This window comes from Cervus elaphus, chromosome 8 (assembly GCF_910594005.1).
Source record: "Cervus elaphus chromosome 8, mCerEla1.1, whole genome shotgun sequence".
Lineage (NCBI taxonomy): Eukaryota > Metazoa > Chordata > Mammalia > Artiodactyla > Cervidae > Cervus > Cervus elaphus.
Window position 1 is genome coordinate 15,709,114 of NC_057822.1, and position 25,060 is coordinate 15,734,173.

At 44.0% G+C, this 25,060-nt stretch overlaps 1 protein-coding gene across 4 annotated transcripts in view; it reads right to left on the minus strand.

Annotated features, from left to right (window-relative positions):
* Positions 1–25,060, minus strand: part of DIS3L2 (DIS3 like 3'-5' exoribonuclease 2) — a 353,242-nt gene that overhangs the window by 141,554 nt on the left and 186,628 nt on the right. For all 4 annotated transcript variants that reach the window (XM_043909686.1, XM_043909689.1, XM_043909687.1 and 1 more), the window contains exon 10: positions 9,481–9,560. In XM_043909686.1, coding sequence (XP_043765621.1) covers positions 9,481–9,560 — 80 coding nt within the window. The remainder of the gene's footprint in view (positions 1–9,480; positions 9,561–25,060) is intronic.

The window sequence follows — 25,060 nt, forward strand, 5'->3', positions numbered from 1 at the left end:
ATACATTCTGTTTCAACCTTACACAAACTAAAGTAGAAAATTTTATCTTAAGTTTTACAGATCTCCAGGCTAGAGGAAATTTTATAGATAACCTTTTAAAGTTGATTTCCAGTCTTAAACTATAATTTAAAAAGATACATTCATCCCAGTGTTCATTGCAGCACTATTTACAATAGCCAAGCCATCAGTTTACTTCAGTCACTCAGTCGTGTCCGACTCTTTGGGATCCCATGAACCGCAGCACGCCAGGCCTCCCTGTCCATCACCAACTCCCGTTGTTTACCCAAACTCATGTCCATTAAGTTGGTGATGCCATCCAACCATCTCGTCCTCTGTCATCTCCTTCTCCTGCCCTCACTCTTTCCCAGCATCAGGGTCTTTTCAAATGAGTCAGCCCCTCGCATCAGGTGGCCAAAGTATTGGAGTTTCAGCTTCAGCATCAGTCCTTCCAATGAACACCCAGGACTGATCTTCTTTAGGATGGACTGGTTGGATCTCCTTGCAGTCCAAGGGACTCTCAACAGTCTTCTCCAACACCACGGTTCAAAAGCATGAATTCTTCGGCACTCAGCTTTCTTTATAGTTCAACTCTCACATCCATACATGACCACTGGAAAAACCATAGCCTTGACTAGATGGACCTGTGTTGGCAAAGTAATGTCTCTGCTTTCTAATATGCAGGTTGGTCATAACTTTCCTCCCAAGGAGTAAGTGTCTTTTAATTTCATGGGTGCAATCACCATCTGCAGTGATTTTGGACCCCAGAAAAATAAAGTCAGCCACTGTTCCCACTGTTTCCCCATCTATTTCCCATGAAGTGATGGGACCAGATGCCATGATCTTAGTTTTGTGAATGCTGAGCTTCAAGCCAACTTTTTCACTCTCCTCTTTCACTTTCATCAAGGGGCTCTTTAGTTCTTTCTTCGCTTTCTGCCATAAGGGTGGTGTCATCTGCACATCTGAGGTTATTGATATTTCTCTGGCAATCTTGATTCCAGCTTGTGCTTTCTCCAGCCCAGCGTTTCTCATGATGTACTCTGCATGTAAGTTAAATAAGCAGAGTGACAACATACAGCCTTAACATACTCCTTTTCCTATTTGGAACCAGTCTGTTGTTCCATGTCCAATTCTAACTGTTGCTTTCTGAACTGCATACAGGTTTCTCAAGAGGCAGGTCAGGTGGTCTGGTATTCCCATCTCCTTCAGAATTTTCCACAGTTTATTGTGATCCACACAGTCAAAGGCTTTGACATAGTCAATAAAGCAGAAATCGATGCTTTTCTGGAACTCTCGCTTTTTCGATGATCCAGTGGATGTTGGGAATTTGATCTCTGTTTCCTCTGCCTTTTCTAAAACCAGCTTGAACATCTGGAAGCTCACGGTTCATGTATTGCTGAAGCCTGGCTTGGAGAATTTTGAGCAGTACTTTACTAGCATGTGAGATGAGTGCAATTGTGCGGCAGTTTGAGCATTCTTTGGCATTGCCTTTCTTTGGGATTGGAATGAAAACTGACCTTTTCTAGTCCTGTGGCCACTGCTGAGTTTTCCAAATTTGTTGGCATATTGAGTGCAGCACTTTCACAGCATCATCTTTTAGGATTTGAAATAGCTCAACTGGAATTCCATCACCTCCACTAGCTTTGTTCATAGTGATGCTTCCTAAGGCCCACTTGACTTCACATTCCAGGATGTCTGGCTCTAGATGAGTGATCACACCATTGTGATTACCTGAGTTGTGAAGATGTTTTTTGTGCAGTAGTTCTGTGTATTCTTGCCAGCTCTTCTTAACATCTTCTGCTTCTGTTAGGTCCCTACCATTTCTGTCCTTTATTGAGCCCATCTTTGCATGAAATGGTCCCTTAGTATCTCTGATTTCTTGAAGAGATCTCTAGTCTTTTCCACTCTATTGTTTTCCTCTATTATGTTCCACCTACTGGCCAAGCCAGAAGCTTAGATGACATTCTAGATTTTTCTCCTACTTCCAATATCAAAAGCTTACTAACTTGCTCATTCTACAAACATTGCCATGCGTGTCAACTATGTAACACACAGTGCACAGGGCACTGAGGGTTCAACAGTGAACAACAGGCAGTCTTTTCTCTCATAGAGCTCACCTCCAGGGGGACAGACCCACACAAGTACCTTAAGGAAAATCAACAAATGGGTGGGGAGAGAAGACTGTAGTGACAGGGTGGTTAGGAAGGGTTTCCATTAGGTGACATTTGAGCAGAATTTAGAGTAGTGAGAGATCTGGGAGAAGGGGGATCCAGACAGAGGGAGGAGGAAGTACATAAGTGCTGAGGCAGGAGCAGCCTGGCCCATCTGAATGACAGCACTGAGGCCATGATGGCTGGAGGAGGGTGGGTGAGAGAGTGCCTGCAGGAAAGAAGGGTGGAGAGGTGGTTAGAGACAGAGACAGCAGCAGGTCCTGGTGACGACTTGGAGGAGAGGTGGTTAGACAGAGAGAGCAGTAGGTCCCAGTAAGGGCTTGGGTTTTTACCCTCAGCAGGATGAGAAGTCTTGGAGGGGGTGGGGCAGGGGAACGACCTGATCAGATCTTCATTTTTTAAGGACTGCCTTGGCTTCCACAAGTGGGGAGAAAAGGGCTGTCATGAGAGAGCACTTAAGAGGCTCCTGCAGCTGCCTCAAAGTCCCCCTTGGCTAGTGCCTCCCTCACTTCTGGCTCCACAGCCTCTGCCTTGGTTGGGGCGACTGCCATCTCCCACCTAGACTATCTTAAGCCCATGCTCCATCCCTACTCCTCACTACTGCCAGAGTGAGCTCTCCAACCTGCAGGCTGGATCCTGAATCTCTCCTGCTTAAAGCTCTCTGCTTACCATTACACTTGGGATAAAACTCCCACTCTGGAAGAGAGCCTGCAAGCCCTCAGAGGCTCCTCCCACCCCACCACGGTTCAGCCATGCTGACTTCTGGTTCCTTTCCATACCAAAGTGTTTGTACCTCAGAGCCTCCACATGCTTTGTTCCCTTTGCTTGAAACGTTCTTTCTGCCCCCTCTTTGTGTGGCTCACCCTGTCTATTCTTCAAATCTAGGTTTAAATACTACTGTCTGTCATCCCCCACATCACTCTCACATCTCAACCATGGGCCATTTCCATACTTCCTGGTTGACAGTTACTTTATATTGAACTGGGAAGGACAGGGAGCTTGTCGGAGCTTTTCCTCTGTTGTAGATCCAGCAGAAAGAGGAGCACTTGCTCCTCAAATCACATTTCTCATTTCTTGAATGGATGATGTTGCTCTCCAACTTAAATGCTGTCTTCTCCATAAAATTTAAACTTTCTAGCAGGACCTATGAAAGAATTCAGTCTCCTCCCTGCTCCATCTACAACCACCATCCTACTTGAACCTCACGGTCCAGAGAGTCCCAGTTCTGTGTGTTTCCCTCCAAATTACCATGTATCTGGCACCTGGGGCTTTGCACACCATCTTCCCTCTACCTGAGAACCCCCTCCCCTCTTGAGAGGCTACGAACATCAGCATAGGTGCAGAGACTCACTGAGCACATGCTCTGAGTCTCTCACTGCAAGAGGGTGGATGGATGGTGGGAAGGTAGATAAGAAACAAGATAGTCAACAGTATGTCAGTGGGTGATGAGTGGTGAGGAAAAAAGTACAGCAAGGATGGTGGAGAGGGGCTGGGAGGGGAAGAAATTAGAGGCAGGATGCCCAGGGAAGGTCTTTCTGAGACAGCCACCCATCGGATCTTAAATCAGCCACGCGGCTCTCCAGGGAAAGAGCAATCTAGCAGAGGGGACAGAGCGAAAAGGCTGAGGCACAAAGGAAGGAACGGGACTGGAGCGGAAGTACCACAGACTCCCATGAGGCAGACAGAGAAGGGGGAAGATAGAGAAGAGTTTAAAAGGACAACGAGAGGAAAAAGAGTCCGACGACCAAGAGCAACTCGAGCCCCCAGAGCCCAAAGAAGAGTAGGTGAAAAGCAAAACAACGCACACATTTGCTGAAGTGAAATCAGGCACAACCTGCACCACTGAACTTTCTGGAGCCATGTAGCAAAGGGAATAAGAAATAAGTGGGAGACAGGAGAGTGACTACAGCAAGTACAGATGGCTCTTTGATGGACAAGGGAAGACGACCGCTCCTGAGGCTCTAGGAGGCTGAGGAAGGTTTTACAGGATGGAGACTTAAGTTTGTGAAAGGAGGAAGACAGACCAAAGGGAAATGTGAAGGGGCCATGGAGAGCGACTGGTGGAGTGAGATCTTTCCAGACGCGGGACTGAACCCAGCAACAGGGTCCAGTCCGGCTGCTAGGATTTGCCAGAACCCAGTGCTCATACCTTCAGGACCCCCGTGCCCTCTTCCTTTCCAGCAGCAGACCCAGAGCCTTCAGGGCCGCTCTCCACTCATTAAAATTACGACTCCCCGCCCCCTTCTATGGCTCAGGTTTTCTGGTCTAAGCCTGGCACACAGCAGGGGCAGAGTCTTTCCAGCTCCTACTTCCTCACTGCCTCCAAGGGTGACAGGTTATGACAAGAACTCTCAGCAAGTGACACATGTAACCACACGGGTAGGACTTCTATGGAATTCTTAAAGGCTCTCTCTTAGTGTCTTGTTCCTATTCCCTGAGTGAGAAGGGCTCCCAGGAATAAAGCTCCCGGAGTCCTCTCTCCTCAGGGAAGGGAAAGCGAAAACCAGATCAGAGAGACAAGGCAGCAGGAAGACTGGCGACCCCTAGAGCAGCAGAGGCATAGTGCACCCCTGGGGTCCCTCAGGCAGGACGCCGTCCACTCCCTGAGCACCTTCTCACACCCAGACAGCTGGACGGTTCCTCCTTGCTGTGAGTCAGACGGCTGCCCTCTGAGGTGGTGGGAAAAAGGTGCAGGTGGCTGAGTACCTAAGGCGTGTGCTCGCTCCTTGGGCAGGATTTTCATGGTTCAGGGAAGAAAGCAGCAAGGAGGAGAGACAGGCCAGAGGGATGCAACCCTGGGAATCCAGCCAGGTGTTTATTCCATCAAGACTTCTGTTTAGTGATCGTCAAGGTGTGAATTCCCATTTCCAGAAAGCCCCAAGGATGAAGGGATTTGTTTATGTATTTATTCTTATTCATTTACTCACTCATTTTCCTTCAATGGTTTTTAATATATTCACAAAGTTGTATAACTAGTCATTTCAGAACATTTTCATCACCCCCCAAAGAAACCCCAACCCATTAGCAGTCAATCCCAACTCCCCCACTCCTTCTCCAGTCCTTCAGTTCTAAGGTCTGGCAAGGCTACTCCTGCCATGTTCAATGGCAGAGCACTCATTGCAGAATAAAACATTAAAGAAGCAAAGAGATGCCAGAGAAGCAGAGAACAGCAATTTCCTGTAGGATCTGTTGGGAGCCTGAACAAAAAACTGAAAAGAAGTCCTGACTTGTCTGGCTGATGACTTCCTCTCTCAGAGACTACAGCAAAGCAATAAGGCAGGTTTAACTGAATAAAATGGGTGGCTGGAACTGGCTGGAACAGAGTCACCATACCCTGACAGCCAGGGAGAAGTCCGAATACAGGCAGCCACCTACCTCAGAACTCACAGAGGCAGAAGTAACTCCGTGACATGGGAAATGGGCTCAAATTTCATAAACTACAGGACATAGAAAAATATACTGGATGCTCAGCTGAGAAGCTGTAGTTTGACATACAGGACAGCTGTTATATAGTATCTGAGGGCTGTCGCATGAGAGACAAGACTTATTCTATAGGACCCCAAGGGCCACACATGAGACCAACAAGTGGAAAGTCATAGGAAGAAAGGGTATTTCAGATCATTACCAGGAAGGATTTCCCAATAGTCACACAATCTGAAGGCCGAATGGGCTGCCTGTCAGGTAGAGAGTTAAAGTGCAATCTGGATATTCAATAAGCAGACACTGGAGAAGTAATCTGAAAAGCAGAGGGTGGTGTGACAACTGTGACGTTCCTACACTTGACTGGTGAGGTCAACCGTGAGGTGTGCGGTGAGTGATCTGCTACAGCCATCAAACACTGCAGCATGTGATTTACTGGTTTTAGGTGCTGCGTAATCATTATGACACCAGTCTTTCTCATTTGCTCTTTTAAATATTTTCTTGAGCTAAGCTGAAAGACTCCATGTTAAAGTTGGCGGGCTGGTAATGCTCACGGGAATGTTGTCCTCGAGTGTTCCTGGGGCCCTCAAGAGTGTTCATGGGGCCCCTGAGTGTGTTCACAGGCTGTAAGAAGCGGGGAACTACCAGGCGAGATGACTGGCAGAATCTCTCCCAAGGCCGATATCCCTCAAAGGGAGAGGGCACCCCCTCCTCACCCTGACCACAGCCTACTAGGGAGCAGGTGTCATAGCATTTCTGCAGGATTCATCACAGATTGTAATGCCTAAATCTCATACCTATAGGAGAGATACTGGTAACAAGTCCTGGGGGGCCTCTGAACTCTACAGAAAGGAAGGGTAAGGACAAAATAAGTTACTTAGGTCCATGCGTTTCATTTTCACAGAAGAGTCATTCAGACGATTTCAATGGGACCAAAGGCCAAGGCCTTTACGTTTTCTTTACATAAAAACAGTTATAGATGATGTACATATGCCCAGAAAACATCACTTGCTTTTTGAAACATTAAACAATTTTTCCTCTAAGCAAGAACTGACACGAACTGTTAACTAACGGAACCTGAACTTAGCCAACCTCTCCCCAATCCAAACTGGAATTGACTTTCACTTTTCATCCCCCTGGATAAATGGCCTTGGCAGAAACTGCTGTCACAAAGGCCAACTGTAGAAGTGCCACCAAAAAAACACTTGACTGCCCAACTCAGGTCTTTTCGGACTCTTCCCCGACTCCTTTCCATGTCCTTTTTCTGCTGCTCTGCCAAATGACGAGACGTTCCTTACTCCTCTGGCATGCAGGAGTAGCGAAGCAGATGGAAGGTATCTCATCACCTGGGATGGTGGCTACTGGGCAGCCTGTGATTTCTGGCACCTCATAATTTTTTTTATTACAAAATTTTTTCATTATAAAGCTATTATTACCACATTATGAAAATCTGGAAACTAGGGAAAAGGGAAAAATCACTTATGGGCCCATCATCCTAAGAAAATCACCCTTTGCGTTCTGCTGCATTATCTACTCGTCTTCACAGCTCTCTGGATATAACAAGATGGACCGCACACATTTAGCCCACCTGTCCCCCACCTCCTCTGCAGAGCATCTGCAGCAGCTTACATATACTGTCTGAGCTACCAGGGAAACCCAAACACATGTCATCAGGCAGCAATTCCATATAGACATGCTCTCTCTGAAACCAGCTTGTCCTCCTCATTTCCCAGTTTCCACCACGTAGACTCCAAGTCCTCATCATCCAGGTTGGAACTTTTACCCCATCTTGGATTCCCCTCCCTCCACTCCAACATCCACCCCCATTGATCTTCTGTCATTACCGCTTTTTCCACAGCTGTCCTTCCCACGCCCATTAATAATAATGCCAGCATCTCCAGTCCAGGCTTCCCTGGTGGCTCAGATGGTAAAGAATCTGCCTGCAATACAGGAGACCCAGGTTCAATCCCTGGGTCAGGAAGATACCCAGAGAAGGGAATGGCCAGCCACTCCAGTATTCTTGCCTTGAGAATTCCATGGACAGAGGAGCCTGGAGGGCTACAGTCCATGGGGTCGCAAAGAGTCAGACACGACTAAGCAACTAAGACTTCGCTCCTCTCCAGTCCAGGCACTTCGGTCTGTCTCTCTAAACGATCACAGTGTTTCTCGGCTCCTACTTCCTCTCCTTTTCCTCTACCTTGCACTGCTAAACGACTTCCCTCGCTGGGACTGCTTTCCCCGAACAGCAGTTTGAAAACAATTGGTTTTCGATTGTCTGATGAAGCATATTCTTTGGAATACGCTGGAAATTTCTAAACATGTACAACTTGTCCCTAGTCAACCCTTCTGGCCCCATCTTTTGCCATTTTCCTACACAAAGCCTCTGCTGGTAACCTGGTGCCCTAGACACGACACGTAGCGTGTGGCGTGACGGGGGCAGGACACGCGCCTGCTCCCCGGCATCCCCGCAAGGGGAACACAATGCAGGCCAGCTGAGACAGGGGAGATGGGGATCAGGCCCACCTTCCCACCATTAACTACTACAGAAACAGCCAAAGTAAATGAAGCAACAGTTTCCAAGCATTTGGCTAGAAATAGAGCAGGGCTGTGAACTTGGAGAAAAAGGAAATACAGGAAGTGAGGTCCAGTGTCACTGGGCTTTCTGCCTGGGGACGCTTTTCAGCTGGGGCTCAGGGGAGTGGACGTGAGTGTGAGAAGGCCCAAGCCTATGCATGTAGCAAAGATTGCTCAGATACAAGAAACTAATGTGCTATTTGCTTTTTTAGGTAGACTGCTCTAACTTGGGACTGTAAAAATATGTAATTTGTCTGAAATTCCCATGAGACCTTTCCTCTCTCTTTATCCTTTATCGTCCTTTCAGTTTCCTGTGGTTGAAAACACCAAGTAACATGACCCAGAATCTCAAGGAGAACTCTTACTAGAAGAAGATGAGAGCATTTCTGGGCAGTGGTATTTTCTGTCTCTCAGCTTTCCATCTACTGAGAGCCTCCCTGTCTATTATGGAGAAGAGACAACACACTGAACCCATGGAGTTCTGGATATTAATGGAATATGTGAACATCTCTGCAGGGTTTGCAAAGACCAGGTCACTGGGCCACCAATACTCTGCAGCCTATTTAAGCCCCAAAGGTGGATACCATCATGGGCAGGCCGGTCAAAGCCATGCTGGAGAATGACTTACGCCACAGCAGTCAGCAGACACCCTCTCCCCACCCCAGGGCAGGCAGGAAGCAGCTTGAGAAGCTGGAGCAGCACATGGTGGTAGTTGGGGGGGTGGGGGTTAGGAAGCAGATGGCTAGGTTCACTCTTCTCACACCTCACACACTTTCCCTTCCCACTACTGCAGTTTTCAAATTCTACTTTTTCCTGCCTATCTCTGTCCCCAAAGAAGGTGTCAAGAGCCACTAATGGCTGCCTTCCACAACCTGTTGGGCAAGTTGAAGACCCTTGCCAAGCAGCACTGGCCCTGAGGGGCTTCTTCAGAAGGGCTCTCCTGGTACCCTGCTGAGCCTGGAATCACCACCGTGTGTCATTCAGTTCAGGTGAAGAACTCCGTGCTTCTCCGAGGCAGGGCTCAGGGGCTTCTTCTCTAACACGCCATGCCCACACTGGCACTTCCTGCAGGGCCAGGCCTAAAATCAGTTCTTCTGCCCTCCCTGCTGCCCCTTCTGAGGCCTGAGGAGGATCCCATAAGAGGATATTTCTTATTCCCACCTCTCACCAAAGTCGGCTCAGGAGCACAGCCTTGAGGTCACATACTTGTGGAGGCTCGGTGGCCGGGGGCAAGTTCAGGGACAGAGCAAACCTAATCCTGCGTGTTACACTGTGCACCCTTGCCTGCCACCCAGAGTGTACAGAAATCCCATCCTACCATCAGCGAGGGACTTGCAGGAGAGGGCGTCATCGAGGTCTCGGGCAGTTGACGGGTCAATGGTGAAGATACAGTCTTTTCTAGGAAAGATTGAAGACGTAATTAGCAAGGCCACAAATAACTGAAACTTGAACCCACTGGAGTGCAACTTTAAAGAACAGTTATTTTGCAAATGTATAAATAGTAGGCGAAGTGGGGCGGGACTTCTCTCTTGTCTCTCTGAGAAGGGGATCTTTAGTAAACTGGGAACTGGGGAGGCTAATGAAGCTCTGTACTGTCTCTGAGGGCCCTTCTCCTCCTCTCTGTGGCCTGGCCCCTCTTTCTTCTTGATCCTGAGAAACAGGCGCAGGCACATGGTGGTGAGGCAGCTTCCGGAAGTAAGGCTTCCCAAGAAGTCCATCTGAAGAGGGGCAAGTCCCTTCAGTAAATTAACTCTCTGATGGTCCGTCCTTTCTTCGCCTCCCTCTTCCTCGATGGCTGATGGGAACCTGTCCTTCAAGGATAATATGAGCAAGATTTACTGAGCCTTCTCCAGCCTTGCAAAAGCAGGATGTGCCTAAGAATAAATGGCCTGACTCATGACACAGGGATGAACCCCAGGAGTAGGTTCTGTGAAAAGCTCTGGGCCCATTTAGTTGGCCACGATGCAGTTCTACTTAGAAATGGCCCTAATCACAATTTTTTTTTCCTTGAAATAATCGTATACTTCCCCCAAGCTCATACACTTAAGTACACCCCATGCCTATTTATCACCACACACAGTATCCCTGTGCACATCTCATTCCTAATCTGTGAAGCCCCTGGACAGTCTCATTTTGCTTTAGAATTTTCCAAGTAACATGCCCCACCCAACCCAGCCATTCCTACCATGTACATATCTAAGATTTGGGCAGTCCTTAGTTCCCCACACCGCCCACCCCATCTACCCAGGCACTGGCCTGGAGGTTGGGGTGTATGGCAGGAACCACCCTCCCTTCCCCACAGATAGGCTATTTTGGTCAGCACTCCCCACTCCCACTGGACTCTCCTCCAGAGGTAATGAGTACATCCTGACAGGAAGTAATGAATGCATCCTGACAGGAAGTAACGAGTGCAACCTTATGGGAAGAGACAACGAGGTGAAATTAATCCCAATACCACGGCAATGGGCTCTAAATTGGTGAGGCTCTTGAACTTGATTCACAAGGTAAAGAAGGATCTGTCTGTTTCTTGTTCCTTTTTGTATCCTCCATAAAAGTCAGCAAACTGCACTGTAAATCCTGAGTACTCAATAAATACTTTTAAAATTGAAACTGAAATGTCCGACTTGGTGGTGGGAAAGTTTGGACCCACCTACAATCACCATAAGGGCAGCATAAGAAACTAAAAGAACGTTCCTCTAGTCAAAATCAAAAAGAACATTCTGGTAGCTTGACAGGGGCCACAGTTTACTGGTTTACTTAGAGATTTAACCGGGAAGTTAAGTTTTCTTAAAATCAAATGTCTCTAGGTACTTTGAGAATTTTATTTCTAAGACAGAAAGATAAGGCTCACTAAAACATTTCCAGCCTCAAACTGATTCAGCCATATGGGACAGAATAAAACTTTAAGGCTTCAATTATTAGTATGTAAATGTCTGAGAAGGCCCACACATCCTTTGAGAAAAATCTTAAGACTAGTCAATAAGCATTCAAACCAATGCTCCATTACACTTTTTCAAGAAAATCTACTCTTAAACCAGAAAGATAAAAGTCTGAATGAAAACAACTCTGAGGAATGGTATTCAGGAAGGCTTGCTGGAAGACGTACCATCCAAACAGTATCTTGATCAGGGTTTGGCCAACTACAGCTCTCAGACCAAACGGGGCCTGCCACCTGTTTCTGAACAGCCTGCAAGCTAAGAATGGCTTTTGTCTTTTTAAATGATTGAAAAAGAAATAAGAAGAAAAACGTTATTTCATGCCATGTGAAAATTGTATGAAATTCAAATTTCAGCATACAGAAATGAAGCTTTATCAAAACATCATCAAGCTTTTAGGATACGATGGCAGAGTTGAGCTGGGTACTTTTGGCAGGGGCTGTGTGCTAAACTGTCTGACCCTTAGCAGAAAGTGTGCTGATCTTTGTTTTAGATCAAATCAAAGTATTAGTCACTCAGTTGTGTCCAACTCTTTGTGGACACATGGACAGTCCCACGGACTGTATCCTGCCAGGCTTCTCTGTCCATGGGATTTCCCAGGCAAGAATACTGGAATGGGTTGCCATTTCCTTCAGTGTTTCCAAAATAAGTGTTTTAATTTTTTTTAAAGGTCTTATAATTAAATCAGTTTGGTAAATGCTGAGCCGATTTTTTAATTGGAGAACTTCTCAGAGCCTTCAACATGCTGGAATCGCATAATCCTTGCCAGACTCATTTGATCTTAGTACTTTTTTTCGTGGCAGAGAATCTCCCAGATTTGAGGGGTGATAAATGCACCCGTGAGATACCCCTCACAGTGGAATCTTGTCATACAGGGCCTCACCACCAAGCCTACCCCATGAGATACCACAAGAAGTCAACCAAATGGCTACGCTATTCACTGCAGGGAAGCCGGTGAGGGCCTTGCTCATTTACTCATTCAGTGCCCCTCTCGTGAGCACTCATACAACAAGTTTACACAGTGCAAAGACTCCCTCCTCTTCTCCTGAGCTGATGGTCTGCCTGTACCTCACACACACGTGTGAATTTTATCCTTTTTAAGTTTCCTTCTTTGCTTTGGCTGCTAGGAAACTCAGAAAAAAACATGTGTGATCTGTTTCGAGAGAATCTTATTTACAATTTGAACTTTATGAACTAGTCCTTATCCTGGGTGTGCCTATTCTCCTATTCATATATTCCTTTTGCCCTGAAACCTGATATAAAAGTCATTCGCTGCATTATATGTGTATCTGCAAGTGGTCTTAAATCATTTAAAAAAACCCAGCATATAAAAACATATGCACATATGTTGAGGGGTTACAACATTTGGAATCATGTGTTGAAGGGGTGCTGGAAGAAAAGAGAAGACAGGCAGTCTAGGCTACTAACAGAACTAACTTCTAGAGAGAGTAAAACTCGGAGAGCTCCCGGCCAGTATATGCACTGTAGCAGTGGACTCCAAGCTTGCTCTCTCACTATGGAAAATTGGGAGAAGCAAGGGAACAGTGAGTGACCCTGACAAACCCCAGTCCTCAGTGCTGAGAGCCAGTGATTTAATCTGTTGTCATCGCCACAATTATGACTCGGCCACGATGTGGTGCAGGAGGGCTCCTCCTGGTTGCGGGCCACAGTGGCTGGGAGCTGCTGGCCTCGGCCCTGGGAGCCCAGTCCTGCAGGGGCAGTTCTCCGCGCAGCTGTTACACTCGGTTAGCATGCTTGGGATTGTACTGGCTCCTCTTCTGGAAGCCTTTGGTCTCACAACCTGCAGGGAGCAGCCTGGCCTGCCAGCTTTTAGAACCTGTGAGACCAAATATTTAAAGAGTTCCGCAACAATGGTTAGAAAGAAACTAACCCTGACCCACAGAAAATCAAATGCCAGGTGGGGGAGGGAGAGAACGAGGGCTCCAGTGCATGAGGCTGCAGAAACCCAATCCGGAGCCGGGTTATGTAACCAGCTTCTGAAGGCACGTGACTCAGGGGCTTAGTCGAACTTTTTAAAGTGACAGAAAACCTCGAAGACTGTTTTGCTCAAAGCCATTGGTCCTGGAAAAGAACACATGAAGAATAACTAGAAGCCTTCTGCAGTCTCTTACGACCTGGCCAAGGATCCCAGGAAACAACAGAAGCATAGAAAGAACCTCTGCTCCTGTCACTCACATGCTCTTCCTCTGACCTTAAGTCCTAGTCCTCCTTAAGGCACCCATCACTCTGCCTCCTTGCAGCTGGAAGCAGCTGTCCAGTCTCCATGGCAATACTTACTCACCACGTTGTCACCATTTACCTCCCTGGATCCAGGCCGTGGCCCCTACCACATCACAGAAACTGTTCTCCCCAAGGTCATGCTTGCTGCCAGATTAATCATCTTAGAGCATGAGTCTGGTCAAAAACCTTCATCAACTCCTTACTGAGGAAAAGAGAAATGCAGCTTAAAATTCAAAGCCTTTCATGACATGGCCCCTACTTGTATTTTTCTATAATCAGGCTGCATACTCCCAAGGTGTACCTTGTGTGCCCACCTTTTCTCTACATCTTCTGGTCCCTCAGACACTAGTGGTGAAGTTCCTAACATTAGGACATTTATCCCGCTGGTCTCCAATGCCTAAGACCTATCTAGCTTTTAAAGGCCTGGCTGCAATGCTTTGTTTTTTTTAATCCAGGGAACCTCTGTGGCTCCAGAGAGTAGAAGTCACCTCCCCCACAGCTGCCCTGCCCGAGCCTGCAACCCGGCCCGATCCAACAGCACTGACCACTACACCCGGCAGGCTGGGGGTTACTTATGGACGCGTGCCTCAGCACTGGGACAAGCCTGGGAGCTCAAGGTCTGGCTCTGACACTGACCAACCTGTGGATCTCTCCCAGCACACTGAAGGCACACATGGAATGAATAGCTGATGGATAAGTGAATGAAAAAAAATGACCAAAAGGGCTCCCTTGAGCACTTTTCCATTCAGTTTTGCCACTGTGTCTTGGGAAATACATTTAGGATTAGAACTCATGACCTCCTGGCGTCCAACCCTGTGGTCACACCACAGTTGTTATTGTTTCCAAGGGTGTCCTTTTCTGTCTTCATCCCATCTTCTTTTCTCATAAAACAGTGTTTTACAAACTGCGGTTCAGGGACCATTTCCAGACTAACAAAATTTATAGAGGCCCTCCTCTGTCCATGACTCTGGGTTTGTCTCCTTGCTAGCAAGCAATTCTAGTGAGGAAGATCTGGGTCAATGATGGTGAATGGATGGAAAGGGATGGAAAATATTTAAGAAATAACCTTAAAGGGATAAAGAGTACAATTTCTACTTGCTTTCTTTAGATTAGATGGGACAGCATGGAGATCAAACCAGTCAATTCTAAAGGAAATCAACCCTGAATATTCATTTGAAGGACTAATGCTGAAACTGAAGCTCCAATACTTTGGCCACCTGATGCAAAGAGCCGACTCATTGGACAAGACCCTGATGCTGGGAAAGATTGAAGGTGGGAGAAGGGGACGAAAGAGGATGAGACGGTTGGATGGCATCACTGATTCAATGGACATGAGTTTGAGCAAACTCCGGGAGTTGGTGATAGACAGGGAAGCCTGGTGTGTTGCAGTCCCTGGGGTCACAAAGTCAGACAGGACTCAGTAACTGTAAAACAATAACAGAGTTTATAGAGAAACCAGAAAATGATATGTAAATTGGAGCAGGAAAAATAACTAAGGAGCTGAAGCACTCCACTATGATAATGCATCTCTATGGAGCATCACGTACAGAGTTCAGCCAGATGAGTGCTAGGATGAACCAGTCAAGTCAGATGCTAAATTCATCCAAGCTTCCACTTTACACTGATTTCCTTCAGGACAGGCCGACTTCTCCTGTCAAAAGCAAAGGGAGCTGGGAGCACCATTCAAACCTAAATCAGGCCCCCTAAGTACAGCGCAGCTGGACCTTTTATATTTTTCTGATGGCAGCTGCAGATATGTTAATACTCTTTCACTCACGACTACTACAACAGATGCTAAAAAGCCGGACACAAATCACAGATTTTTCAGAACTGAAAAAGACTAAGTACTATTTAAAGCAGAAAGAGATCTTGGTCCATCTGTCCCTCCACTCCCCCCAAGGGATGAAATGACACATACAAGGCCATAGTGTTTAGGGTTAGTTGCTCAGTTGTGTCTGACTCATTGTGATCCCATGAACTGTAGCCTGCCAGACTCCTTTGTCCATAGAATTTTCCAGGCATGAATACTGGAATGGGTCCATTCCCTTTGCCAGGGGATCTTCCCGACCCAGGAATCGAACCCGGGTCTCCTGCATTGCAGGCAGATTCTTTACTGTCTGAGCAACTAGAGAAGTCCATGAGGCCACAGAGTGAACATAAAGAAAGGGTGCAGTGCTCTGAGCATCTGTTCACCCACCTAGAGGGATTTAATCTAGGATCCACAGAAGGCCTATCTCAAGCTTTAGCAAAATCCTGGACCACATGAATGTAGTTGTTAGGTTACTTTCCAAAGGACTGTGATATGACAAGAACCAGGTCAGAAATGACTGAAATGATCTCCATTGTTGTATTTGTTTACTCACCCATTCAATGAACCTCTCGCCATTCTGTGCTTCTTTTATACTTCAAAAACCCAACACCCTGGAGCAGACGAGGCTAGCCTGGTACCCTGGGAGCCAAAGGTCACGGCACAGGCCAGGAAAGCCATGGTTTAACCTTAGAGAATCTATGGATTCATGCTGATGTATGGCAGAAAGCTACACAATATTGTAAAGCAATTTTCCGCCAATTAACAATAAAGAAAAAAATTTTTTTTAAATCTTAAAGATGTTAAAACCTTAGAGAAGATGTTAAAATTAACTTTCTTTTCAATTTTCATTTTGAAAAATGTAAAACTTTCAGGAAAGCTTAAAGAATAGTAAAATTAACATCCATATACCTCTCATTAAGACTCATCAAATGTCAACACTTTGACATATTTCTTTTATCTTTCTCCTCCCCCGTCCCTCTTTTCATATACTTAGCTTTTCTTAAACATTTGAACTATTTTAAATTTTGCAGTACAGATCATGAAACTTTACCCCTCTATCCTTCTGCATGTGTCTTCTAAGAATAAACGCATTCTTCTGCAGAACCACAATACTACCATCACAGTTAAGATGAACAGTATTTCCCTATATCCAATCTACAGATCATATTTAAATGTCTTCAGTTGTCTCACAAAGGCTCTTTAGTTTTTTGTATTCCTCCTGATCTGGGTTCTAATCAAGGTTTACACAGTGTTTGGTAGTCATGTCTCTTTAGTTTGTTTAATGTATATGAATCCCTCTTTTTTTTTCTTATAAATATAACAGTGCTTTTTTTTTTTTTAATGAAGAGTCCAGGCCAGTTGTTTTGTAGAATGTCTCATGTTCTAGATTTATCAGCTTGTTTCCTTATGGAAGCAGGAAGAGAGGAAAGGACAGAAATAAATCAAATGTGGCAAAACTAATCTCTAAATTTCCAACAAATAGAAAGTTAGATTTTAAGTCTTAACTAGATTCAGGGGGAACTTCTGCCATGAACCTTTCACAGGTGACAGCGTGCTTCATACTGCATTCCTTCAGAAGGTACAAGCCGTCAGGGTGCCAGATTTGATCTGCTAAGGTGCTAAGAGCCAGATCGTTCTGGCTCCCTTTTACTCTTTATTAATTAATAACTAATCTGTGGAATAAAATTTTTAGATCATGTGAATATCTTGTTTGGAAACAACTTTTCATGGCTTCCCTGGTGGCTCAGTGGTAAAGAATTCACCTACCAATGCAGGAGATGTGGGTTCAATCCCTGCGTTTAAGTAAGATCCTGTGGAGAAGGGAATGGAAACCCACTCCAATATTCTTGCCTGGAGAGTCTATGGACAGAGGAGCCTGGTGGGTGACAGTCCATGGGGCTGCAGAAGAGTCAGACATGACTTAGCAACTAAACAACAAAAATAACAATTAGAGAAAGGTTCAAATAACCTTTCAGCCAGTGATTTTAGCTTCCACTGATGAATTTTACCTGAATCGATCATAGCTTTGCAAGCTGTAAAATGGTGCTTTTCTCTAACCCCATGATACCTTCTGTATTATTAGCAGACACACTTCTGCCAAGAGCTTTTCCTGCTCTGCTCCCTACTTTTTTGTTTGTTTCTGGTTTCTCTTTGAGTATTATTACAGATGCACTGACTTAAAAAAAAATGATACGAAGTATCCATTACCATTACCATTCTTTCTATAATGTATGACAAAACCCATTCTTTCTAATACTCAAATTGTCCCAAACTAGGCTGGTGGAAGCCCTTCCAGTGATCTCTATGTGCTTGTGATGTGTCTCCTTAAGTCTTCCAGCACTTCTATGCTTTTTGGTGCAGTAAATATTTCAGGCTCACCTTATACATTTCCTGCCCCAGACTAATAATCAGCATGTCCCTAAGGGGCCCAAATTTCTTTCAGTGGAGAATGAATGGTATTTAGAAACCAAGATAGGGTCCTAGAGATTGCTATGCTCATTATTACTTGGCCCTTTTAAAGAGCAGAATTAGAAAATACTGAGTTAAGTCATGTGAAATTGCTGATATTTGACTACTTATGACCTAAAACTGGTAGTTTCATATGGTAAAACCTAGTATACTGTTGCAGTCATATTTATACCTCCGATTGGACTCTAGTACTACAGAGTTCTTCCTCATCTTCTCCCATTCCATATTTATATTTTTATTCTTCCGCTGAGAACCTCAGCTCCCCATGGCTTCAATATTCAAAACAGTTTCAGAATTACAATCCCAATATCTGCCAGCAACAAAGTATCTGTTAAGTTTAAGATTTCTTTGGAGTTTTATCCTTAGAATATAGGCACAAAGGAGGTCAAAAGCACAGTGCCCAAAAGTTAATTTTTTATCTGTGTGGTGATGCCATACATGTGATAAACATTAAGACCATTTATTATTGTCTTATGTCAGCTTTAGATATTTTGCTTTTGTTATTCAGTCGCTAAGCTGTGTCCGACTTTCTTATACTAAATGGTTGATACCTATGTATAGTTGCAGCTCTTTTCATAAATTTTCACTTATTTTGTGTCAAGAACAAATTGAAGTTGTAGGAACCAGTAGAATGTCAATGTGAAGCTATCAGAGGTTAACAGAAAGAAGGCCAGAATTCCTCCATTCATTGTTTATGGGCATTTACTAGTCTAGGTGTCTGGGACACATTTGAGAACAAAGAATCTTACCCATTTACATTCTAGTGGGGAGAGGGGGCTGCACAAAAGAAACAATATTGTAATTAAGTGTGATGGAGGTTAAAAAAAAAAAAAGAACATTAGAACAGAGTAAGGAGGGCTGGAAGTACTGATAACAATTATAAATAGGATAGTCAGGACAGGCTTCAAAAGAGATGGTGACATTTGAAGATGACTTGAAGGAGGTGAGGAGTGAGCCACGGACTTTATATGAGGAAGAAAGACTTGGGCAAAAGGAAGAGCTAGTGCAAAGACCTGGAAGCCACCAATCAATTTATCTGAAAGCCCTAAACTACTGGGCACAATTCAACCAAAACAGTTGATGTGTAGATCAGCAATGGCTTGGCCTCTTCACTCTTTCACTTCCTGTCCAAGAAGTCTAAAACCCAGGCTCTCGGGTGTTCAGAATGCAGCTCTGCACAGCTAAGGGAGCAACGAGAACAGCCCAGTTCCACTGGGTCCAGAAAGTCTTTCTACCAGAAATGCTAGCTAACCATCTCAATCTCTTCTTTGACTTCTGGTAGTAGAGCTTTCTTATAACCCAGATTTAAAATATCATATTGGGGTTACTTTAAAACAGAGTGGAAGAACACTGACTGATGCATTAGTTCAGTCACTCAGTCGTGTCCGACTCTTTGCGACCCCATGAATCGCAGCACGCCAGGCCTCCCTGTCCATCACCAACTCCCGGAGTTTACCCAAACTCATGTCCACCGAGTTGGTGATGCCATCCAGCCATCTTATCCTCTGTCGTCCCCTTCTCCTCCTGCCCCCAATCCCTCCCAGCATCAGGGTCTTTTCCAATGAGTCAACTCTTCGCATGAAATGGCCAAAGTATTGGAGTTTCAGCTTCAGCATCTGTCCTTCCAATGAACACCTAGGACTGATCTCCTTTAGGATGGATTGGTTGGATCTCTTTGCAGTCCAAGGGACTCTCAAGAGTCTTCTCCAACACCACAGTTCAAAAGCATCAATTCTTCAGTGCTCAGCTTTATTCACCACCCAACTCTCACATCCATACGTGACTACTAGAAAAACCACAGCCTTGACTAGATGGACCTTTGTTGGCAAAGTAATGTCTCTGCTTTTTAATATGCTATCTAGATTCGTCATAACTTTCCTTCCAAGGATTAAGAGTCTTTTAACTTCATGGCTGCAATCACCATCTGCAGTGATTTTGGAGCCCAAAAAAATAAAGTCTGACACTGTTTCCACTGTCTCCCCATCTATTTCCCATGAAGTGATGGGACCAGATACCATGATTTTAGTTTTCTGAATGTTGAGCTTTAAGCCAACTTTTTCACTCTCCTATTTCACTTTCATCAGGAGGCTTTTTAGTTCCTCTTCACTTTCTGCCATAAGGGTGGTGTCATCTGCATATCTGAGGTTATTGATATTTCTCCCAGCAATCTTGATTCCAGCTTGTGCTTCTTCCAGCCCAGCGTTTCTCATGATGTACTCTGCATATAAGTTAAATAAGCAGGGTGACAATATACAGCCTTGACGTACTCCTTTTCCTATTTGGAACCAGTCTGTTGTTCCATGTCCAATTCTAACTGTTGCTTCCTGACCTGCATACAGGTTTCTCAAGAGGCAGGTCAGGTGGTCTGGTACTCCCATCTCCTTCAGAATTTTCCACAGTTTGTTGTGATCCACACAGCAAAGGCTTTGGCAGAGTCAACAAAGCAGAAATAGATATTTTTCTGAAACTCTATCTTTTTTGATGATCCAGCGGATGTTGGCAATTTGATTTCTGGTTCCTCTGCCTTTTCTAAAACCAGCTTGAACACCTGGAAGTTCACGGTTCATGTGAAGCCTGGCTTGGAGAATTTTGAACATTACCTTACTAGCGTGTGAGATGAGTGCAATTGTGCAGTAGTTTGAACATTCTTTGGGATTGCGTTTCTTTGAGATTGGAATGAAAACTGACCTTTTCCAGTCCTGTGGCCACTGCTGAGTTTTCCAAATTTGTTGGCATATTGAGTGTAGCACTTTCACAGCATCATCTTTCAGGATTTGAAATAGCTCAACTGGAATTCCATCACCTCCACTAGCTTTGTTTGTAGTGATGCTTTCTAAGGCCCACTTGACTTCACATTCCAGGATATCTGGCTCTAGGTGAGTGATCACGCCATCATGATTATCTGGGTTGTGAAGATCTTTTTTGTACAGTTCTGTGTATTCTTGCCACCTCTTCTTAATATCTTCTGCTTCTGTTAGGCCCATACCATTTCTGTCCTTTATCAAACCCATCGTTGCATGAAATGTTCCCTTGGTATCTCTAATTTTCTTGAAGAGATCTCTAGTCTTTCCCATTCTGTTGTTTTCCTCTATTTCTTTGCATTGATCGCTGAGGAAGGCTTTCTCTTCTATCCTTGCTATTCTTCGGAACTCTGTATTCAAATGGGAATGTCTTTCCTTTTCATCTTTGCTTTTCACTTCTCTTCTTTTCATAGTTATTTGTAAGGCCTCCTCAGACAGCCATTTTGCCTTTTTGCATTTTTTATCCATGGGGATGGTCTTGATTCCTGTCTCCTGTTCAATGTCATGAACCTCCGTCCATAGTTCATCAGGCACTCTGTCTATCAGATCTAGTCCCTTAAATCTATTTCTCACTTCCACTGTATAATCTTAAGGGATTTGATTTAGGTCATACCTGAATGGTCTAGTAGTTTTCCCTACTTTCTTCAATTTAAGTCTGAATTTGGCAATAAGGAGTTCATGATCTGAGCCACAGTCAGCTCCTGGTCTTGTTTTTGCTGACTGTATAGAGCTTCTCCATCTTTGGCTGCAAAGAATATAGTCAGTCTGATTTTCGTGTTGACCATCTGGTGATGTCCATGTGTAGAGTCTTGTGTTGTTGGTTGATACATAATAAGTTTTTTTTTTTTTTTATTTTTTTTACATAATAAGTTTTAAAATCAGACAAAATGAAGTAGCAGTAAGCTTACAGGGAATGCTCTCATAGGGGGATCAAATATCTAAACCCCTAAATATCAGGTTAAGAGTTTAGGCATGAAAATTTCTCCTGTGTGTAAAATGTATCTGAGGTCTTCAGCTCAAGACAAAGGAAATCTCGCTCTCATTAAAAATGTTTTCTCCTCCCCCTATATCACCTAGAAATCATCTTGTGAGAGGTAATTTTTCACTCTCCTTTTATGGATGGGAAACTGAGACTCAGAGAGATAAAGTAACTTGCTAACATCACAGAACTGCAGAACTTTAACTTAATGGAACAAGAATTCAAAAGAGAAGCTGTTAAAAGAAGTTAATTAGACCAAGAAGTTTGATTTCAAATGGAAGCTGAAATCTCTTCTAGTCACCCTTAGTTCCTTAGTTTAAGATTTAAACACCCCAGAAGCATTTTGGCAGAACCAATAATTACCCCAAATTTCTTTTGGGGTCTCTATGGTTGATTAAATTGACAATGACTTCATTTTTAGGTACCAAATCTAAATGTGACAACTTTTTACCCTCAGCCTGAAAATCCACATACAGAGTTCTGACATCAAGTTATTATTCAAAATGAATATTCTTTAGTATGCCAGAGAAAATCAAGTTCTAAGTATCCAAAAGCAGGAAAAAGTAGCCAAAGAGGAACATAAAGTATACTACTTTAAAATACTACTCTTTTAAATTTAGCTTTGCAATTTCCAGAAAAGCCATAGTTAATATATTAAAATAAAACAAAATGTAAACCAAATTTTAGTATGACTTTATTAGCAACTTAAGCACAATGGTAAAGGCCAGTATTGGACAGATTTAAATTCTAGTGGACAGAATTAAGAATAGTCACAAAGTCAAGGAATTAACTATGTCTAGACATCTCTCCTAGATTTCTATTTGAGGAACAGTCATCCTTTGAATTCTCAAGCCAGGAATTCAGAACCTGCTGTTGAAAGGATCATCATCCTTAATTCTCAATCCATTTATCAGGCTAAAATGCAAATGTAAGTGGTGAATACATTTCCACAGCACTGGAGCTCCAAAGAGTCTTCTCAGGGAGCATGCTGAGCTAACTGGGGAAGGGTTAAGCCACCCCTATTTTTCAGATCTGAAAACAGTTGTTCTGATATGAGAAGAATCATTACAATGGTGCCAGCTCCCTTCTATAAAAGCTATACACATTTTCTGCACAACTGTATGATTGTTATGGCAACCATAAAAATGGAACTATCATTCTTCAAATTACACACTACCCATACTGGATTACCTACATAGTCTGCTCTTCCGCATCACCCAGAATTTCTTTTCAGAAAGTGCTATGTCTGTCCTATAGATGTTTAGGAGCAAGATAAAGTGGTCTCTTTCAAAGGGAGAGTCCACAACAATGAATCTTTTAAAGGCCTAGTTCTTCAAGAATTCTAGGACTTCCCTGTCAAGCCTTTTAATCCCATGGTCACTGGGAGGCCTCAAAATATTTCCCCTGGGAGGCAGGGGAACTGCCTGGAAAATGTATTCCCCTAAATGACTGATTTTATTATAAGCATGAATAAGAGCACCATGAATGAGCAGTATTAGACCTTGATCAGTTCTGCAAAGTACAGAGAACATTTACTAGAGTCTCAGTTCAGGGAAGTGAGAGATTTAAGGAAACACATAAGCATTTTAATTAAATTTACTGTAGAAAATAATAACAACCTGAATATAGCAAACTAAAATGTCAAAAATTTTCAGCTGTATTTCACGATGATCAGGGACTCTTTTTAAAAATTACTTTGGCCAACGTAAGTAGGATTTTGTAATTTTTAACAAAAAAGAGTAATGGGGAAAGCAAACTCTAGTCTTGTCTTTTAAATATTAATTTTGGGTCAAAATTCTCTTTCATTGTTCACAGAACTGATTCCATAGTTAAAAAAAAAAAAAAAGCTGCCTGGTAATAACTTTCTGGCTGATTTTAATATAGAATACTTAGATTTTGGATGAAAATGTGTTCAAAATACTGTTTGCTCCATAGAGTTTCCAAATAAGGCACTGAAATTTATCTAGATTTCCTTTCTCAAAAAACAAAAACAACACCCACAAATTCTCCAGGCAAGTCAAGCTCTAATACAGCACCTCTAGTTACACTAGGTATTCCCTCAGCCACAGGGTGCAGTGAACCACGGAATGCTCCCTTCTCCATTCCCACCCCAACTTCAGGAGAGGAGGAGCCCCGAAGTGATCCCCAATGACCTCATCCAGAGCACTTCTTCCTGCACTTTCAGGGTTCAAGTTATCCAGCATAATTCCTCTATCTCAGCCCAATCCCCATTGTTTAGCCTTTATGACATTTTGAACTGACCTTGAATTCATAATCCAACCCTCACATCCTACTGAAACACTCCCCAGCTGGACTCCAGTCTCCTTCCTCTCTTGCTTTCCTGCCTTTCAGATCCTTTAGCATTTGACTACCAGGATAAAGTTCCTAAAACACACCGTTAGACTATGCTTCTTTCTTAAAAATCTGCACTGGCTTCCAGCCATCCTGACATTACAATCCTGAGTTTGGCATTCCATATCCTGCATGATCTGGCTTCGAACTACTTTTCCCCCTTTACTTAAGATGACCTATCTTCATTAATATAGTGCCGTAGTAAGCCAGTTTTACCAAGCATCCTGAGTTAGTGACTTGTGTAGACCCATCATTTCTTCTTCTAGATTTTATTCTCTCTGGTAGAAAGGACTATCTCTTTCAATTATGTAGTTTTCAGTTTCAACAATACCTAGAGTTCAGTTCAGTCACTCAGTCGTGTCTGACTTTTGTGACCCCATGGACTGCAGCACACCAGGCTTCCCTGTTCATCACCAACTCCTGGAGTTTACTCAAATTCATGTCCGAGTCAGGCATGCCATCCAACCATCTCATCCTCTGTTGTCCTTCTCCTCCCACCTTCAATCTTTCCCAGCATCAGGGTCTTTTCTAAGGAGTCCGCTCTTCATATCAGGTGGCCAAAGTTTTGGAGTTTCAGCTTCAGCATCAGTCCTTCCAATGAATATTCAGGACTGATTTCCTTTAGGATTGACTGGTTGGATCTAGAACCTAGAGTTCAGGGTCTTGCAAATAGTAAAGATAATAAATATTTACTGAATTGAATCTTTAACTGGGCTCCTTCAGCTCTAACCACAGGAAAAAAGGCTGGAGCTGTGGTAGACCTAATACCCCCTTGACTGGAAGTACCATCTATCTGTCAGAGTGGCATCCACTTCAGGTGATATCTAGGGACCTCTAGCTCCGGCCTGAGAATACAACCCTAGACACTTTTCTAGGTTTAGAACCCAAGTCCTTTGCCAAGTCCAAGGCAATATATCTTAATGCTCACCAGCAAGAAGGAAGGGGCAGTATTTTATCAAGCATAATGTATGTTAGACCTGGGCTAAGCATTATACGTGTTATTATATTTAATCCCTGCCATGACCTCATAAGAAATATAGTAACTGTACATTCCTTTTAACTTGCAAAGAAAGAAAGGCTCAGAGAATTTAAGTAACTTGCCCAAGAATACATACCTAGTAAGTGGCAGGGTGATGACTCTAGCCAAATTTGTCTCTAAAACCTACACTCTAGTATTTCACTCCTGTGCTATCAGGGCCATTAACATTTCAAACTTCTGGGACAGAAAAGTAACCAGTGGCACCAAGGCATAAAGCGGGGAGGAAACGAGTTGTGAAGGACTGTTAACTGGCTTGATGCTCCCTCTCCCA